General features: G+C 27.9%; 1 protein-coding gene across 1 annotated transcript; it reads left to right on the top strand.

Moving 5' to 3' along the window:
- The first annotated feature begins 528 nt into the window (after nucleotides 1-528).
- LOC124420839 lies at nucleotides 529-1,444 on the top strand. Its single transcript, XM_046955152.1, has 3 exons — nucleotides 529-773; nucleotides 831-1,081; nucleotides 1,159-1,444. The coding sequence occupies exons 1-3, from the start codon at nucleotides 608-610 to the stop codon at nucleotides 1,183-1,185; spliced, it is 444 nt and encodes a 147-aa protein (XP_046811108.1). The 5' UTR covers nucleotides 529-607; the 3' UTR covers nucleotides 1,186-1,444.
- The last annotated feature ends 3,520 nt before the right edge of the window (nucleotides 1,445-4,964 follow it).

Genomic DNA, 4,964 nt, shown 5'->3' with positions numbered 1-4,964 from the left:
GGGATAGCAATAAAACCAAGGTGGAAGTTTCACCAAAGTAGCATGCCCCCGGGGGGGAAATAAAAATGTACAGTATAATTTAGATTAAGGTTTGCTGACTGACAGACAGACAGAAAGAAAGACGGACTGACAGAGATTTTAAGCCTATATTTAAGCCTATATTTAATTTTTTAAGGTGGTTGTAGGACTAATATTTTTGGGTGTTACAAGCCACAAACGCGTAATACCCTCTCCGCTGTAGTGGTAAGAATATCAAACAAGAAATTCAAATATACATATTATGTACCCTTTATTTACTTGTTCTATGTTCATTATTATAGAAAATTTAGAACGTACAAGTTAAAGACCGAAGAAGTACCAACAAACAGGTCCTGTCATTGGCGTTCTCTATTACATCTCAATAGCAGGTGTGTATTTGTAAAAACAAATTTGTTTGGGCATCTCTAAAGTACATACCTGTATGCTATTGGAAATTTACTACCGATAGCATACAACCCTATTGTTTTATCATTACTTTTAAATTATTTTAAATTCAAAATTAATCACAACCAATTTTTGGCATATATTTTTTTTAGAAATAAAAAATAATAATAACAAAACCAAATAAATGTGTAAATATTGCTTAAAGAACGAATATAATAGTTGTTCATACAAGTGGCAAAAAATCCCATTTGCATCTTGGAATTTACCTATAGGACAGCATGATAACATATGTAACATCCATGAAGATACAAGAAAACAGGAACAAAACACTTCAAAAGATCAATTCAAGGGTAAGTCGAGTTCAAGCCAACATTATGTTCCAAATGATAACTTGGGGATTTCTAAAGAAAATTCTAGAATTGAAAGATGTGCAGATACTATTGAGGATCTATTTGAAAAGGCTAGAGCTGGATATTTAGGAGAATATTTAACAAGAGAACTTATTACTAAAAGAAGTTTTCACTCAAGTCAAATAACGAAAATGCCTACAATGGAAACGATTAAAATCCCTTATAAGAAAACAGATAAAAATCGCCGAAAAAATCGGAAAAGTTTGAGAACAGTTTTTAAAGATTTTTCAATTTTTTATAATAATATTGTAGGTGACCGAATAAAAGATGTTTGACCTCAATATGAAAACACATTGAAAACACTGTCTTCTCTGCATTCGAATAGGTGGAAAAGCAAGGAGGTACTAAGTAGCGTTCAATCGCAATATTTTGTTCATTATCACCAACCTTTCGATCCTAAAAAACCGGAAACATATAATGATAATCACTACTAATTTAACCCCTAATTCATCGAATAGATTTCAAAATAAAGGAAATGTAAAATCTAAAGATCTCAAAAAATGAAAATCCTAAAAATTGGAATAATACTACTAGGAAATCGAGAATGTCTCGAAATATTTCAGAAGTTAAGAAGTAAATTTTCCTAAATAAAATAAAAATCTATTCAAAACGAAAAATTTAATTTGTTTTTTATTTTTTGGAAATAACATATTTATTTTACAATATAGTTTAATACTACCCCATTGTGCAAGTTATATATTCAATTAAACGAAGTAGCAGTCTATGCACCATGTAGATCAGATTCTCATGTCTCTCTTTTTATACCCTACACCACTCTAGTGGGAAGGGTATTATGTATTTGCGCTGATGTTTTATACCCTACACCACTCTAGTGGGAAAGGTATTATGTATTTGTGCTGATGTTTCTACAGCCGTGGATCCAGCTCAAGTTTTTTTCACTTTTTTTCTTTTTTATTTTTCCTTATTTTTATATTTTGTATGAAAATTTTGGGGGAAAATTTTTCCTTTTTCCCCGTAGATCAGCGCCAGTTTTTGTAACACCCTACATCCACCTTAAAGTATACCAATCGGCTTAGAACTTTCTAAGTGAATTTAACTTTGTCCGTCCGTCTGCCTGTCTGTCTGTCTGTCAGTCTGTCTTTGTATCCATGTAAAGCTTGTGAGCACATCACAGGTCCACTTTTCAAGATAATTTGATGAAATTTGCCACATTCCCTTATTTTGACGAACGCTACTGAAAATGGGTCCATTCTTTCACCTAGCCGCATAAACCAAATCCGGCGAATAGGGCTTTTGGGCTCATAATTATGTTAATATTCTAGTATGTCAACAAAAATCGGCAAAACTCAGGGTACATTCTTACGCCTAGCCCCATACAACCATATCCGCCGAATAGGGAATAGATTTTTTAATAATCGTGCATTATTTGACCCAAGCCCCCATACAATCTTCCCTTCAGAAAATGTCTTGAAAGTCAAAATTTACTTATAAATACTAGAAACACGATTAAATTCAACAAAAATAACTTTAAAGTAAAAGTAAGTTTATGTATTAAGATTTATAAGAATAGGCCAATATTTACCCTTACCCCATTTATCGTGGATTCCATTTAAGCTTACATAAATCTGATAATAACGTCTAACGCATACATTCTGCAGCCAATTTATAATTTTTGTTTTAGAAATTTCTTTTATATATTTATAAAAATAAACTAATGCTTTCACAGTTATTAAGCTACACAGCAATAGCAACCCACACATGTTTATTTGTGTAACAAACACATAGTCAGTTTTTGGATAAAAGTTATATTTAAACCAATAAAATTATATAAAATTTTTACTTCTACCAGATCCATATTTTTTTTAATTATTTGGTTAACTTCGTTAAAAACCTTTCGCTTTAAACTTATCTTAAAGAAGTGAATTTCCTATTCGACTTGACAACAAAAAATTTTCACCTGAAACTGCTGTTGTATTGCATTATTTTAATACGTACGTGTTTAATGCTAGCGGTAGTTATTTTTTATTTAATCACCGTATAAATGATAAACAATTATTATAAAATTCTTCTATAATTTTATCAATACAATTACAATTGTTTTCTCTTAATAAAAAAAAAAAAATGGTTTCCATACTATAGGAATTGGTGTGGGTGTACCCAGTAAACAATTTGGAATTAAAATTGGACAGGTATTGCAATAAAAGTACTTTTTTCACACGATGTATGATTTGCATATATTGGATCGATCCTTTTATTTAATTTCGTGAGGTGGATATACATATATAAGTTTGTAATTCGGTTTGTAATTTATATAATATAATTTCCTATCTCCTATATAAAGTAAACATATTCTGGATCCTTATAGAAAGCCTTTTAGTCATGTTCAATTGTCTGTCTGTTTGTATGTGAGTATGCTGAAGTAAGCATGAAAAAGATCCTAGATATTAGAAAACCTAGAATATTTAATGATAATATCAGATAAACGTACGGAAATATCGCTATTTAAAACAGTTAGTTAGTAAGTTAGTTAGTTAGATAGATAGATAGATAGATAGATAGATAGATAGATAGATAGATAGATAGATAGATAGATAGATAGATAGATAGATAGATAGATAGATAGATAGATTAGTGAGTTAGTTAGTTAGTTAGTTAGTTAGTTAGTTAGTTAGTTAGTTAGTTAGTTAGTTAGTTAGTTAGTTAGTTAGTTAGTTAGTTAGTTAGTTAGTTAGTTAGTTAGTTATTTAGTTAGTTAGTTAGTTAATGCTTCTGGATAAGTGCTTGTTGGGTAACTCCTATACTATACATATATACATACTAAGTTCTTTTGGTTTGGACGGCTGTGTGCTCATGACATTGTGTGTTTTAGTGCGATTATTATAAGGCCAGCATTTATTTTTTGTTACAAATTTAATTTTCCAGTTAAATGAGTAGAAAATGATCCAATTTATGTATTAAATAATTTTAACGATTGTAAAGTAAAAAAGACAATGAATAATAATTTTTTTAAATAAGGTAATTTTTCCCAATGATATTTTAAAATGTAAAAAAATTAAAATCATTATAGTCATACATGAGAGAAAGCTAATAACTATAAATTATACTAGATACTACTACACTTTCTTCTCATTTGATGTAGTATTCCGCACACACCTGATATAGAGTGCAAATACTTCTTTTAAAACTGCAACCATTTAAAATTTCATTATATAATTACAAATACATAACTGTATACAACAAAATAATTTACATTCACATAGTTTTATTTCATAAAAAATATAATCATCAATTATTTAATTAAATTTTAAGAAATTAACATATTTTTAAAAACAATTTGCATAAGAAAGATAATCTTGTATTTTGCTTTAATTTAATATTTATTTATTAAAATTTTATGTACGATGAATACAATAATTGAAGCAAATACTATTTCAATTAAAACTGATGAATATCTGATAAAAATAAACAAAATTCATAAAAACAATAGCTTTTTCAAAAGTAAAATATTATTTTTAATTTATGATAAAAAATATACATACATATATTTAGATGTAAGCATACAAATTTTCTAAATAAAATTTTGTGAAACAATAACAAATATAAACAAAATTGAAGGATAGTACGATATAACCATACAACACTGATTGTGAAATGGACAATTATATAAATGTTTTTTTTTTAGTAAAACTACTAAAATACATTTATGCAATCCAAATAACACCCAAAAAAGAATTAAGCACATGTATCGTTGTGATAAAAACAAATATTTATTTCGTTATAATAAGATTTTAATTTTTACTTCCCAAAAGTAAATACTTGATTCAAATACTAACTCAATTCTAACAGTATTTATTTAAAAACATTCTTCTAAATCTATTTTTTTCTAATGAAAATTTTACATTTCCATGAGCATGCGAATGTATGTAATACACAGAATGTAAAAAGGAAATTCATGTAACTTTTTGGCCCAAAAGAATTATTTCAAAATCAACAAATAATACCAACACTTATACATACTAATATTGCACAACTTTTTTTTGAATGTGGAAAATCTAAAAGTAAATACTTGTACATGTATAAGTATTCATTTACAATGGACAATAAAGCAGTGTTTCCCAAAATGTTGAAATATTAGTACAATTTTTCATTTAAATGTCTGGAAACATAGAC

The sequence above is a fragment of the Lucilia cuprina genome, chromosome 6 (assembly GCF_022045245.1).
Source record: "Lucilia cuprina isolate Lc7/37 chromosome 6, ASM2204524v1, whole genome shotgun sequence".
In the NCBI taxonomy this organism is placed as follows: Eukaryota; Metazoa; Arthropoda; class Insecta; order Diptera; family Calliphoridae; genus Lucilia; species Lucilia cuprina.
Note: the sequence above shows the minus strand (reverse complement) of the source record. Positions and strands in the feature narration are given on the sequence as shown.

Bases quoted from the DNA above. Each gene is read 5' to 3' on its own strand.
- LOC124420839 (XM_046955152.1), top strand. From the start codon at position 608: ATGTGTAAATATTGCTTAAAGAACGAATATAATAGTTGTTCATACAAG. The intron at 774-830 runs GTAAGTCGAGTT...GGATTTCTAAAG, and splicing joins TTCAAAAGATCAATTCAAGG to AAAATTCTAGAATTGAAAGA. The intron at 1,082-1,158 runs GTAGGTGACCGA...GCATTCGAATAG, and splicing joins CAATTTTTTATAATAATATT to GTGGAAAAGCAAGGAGGTAC.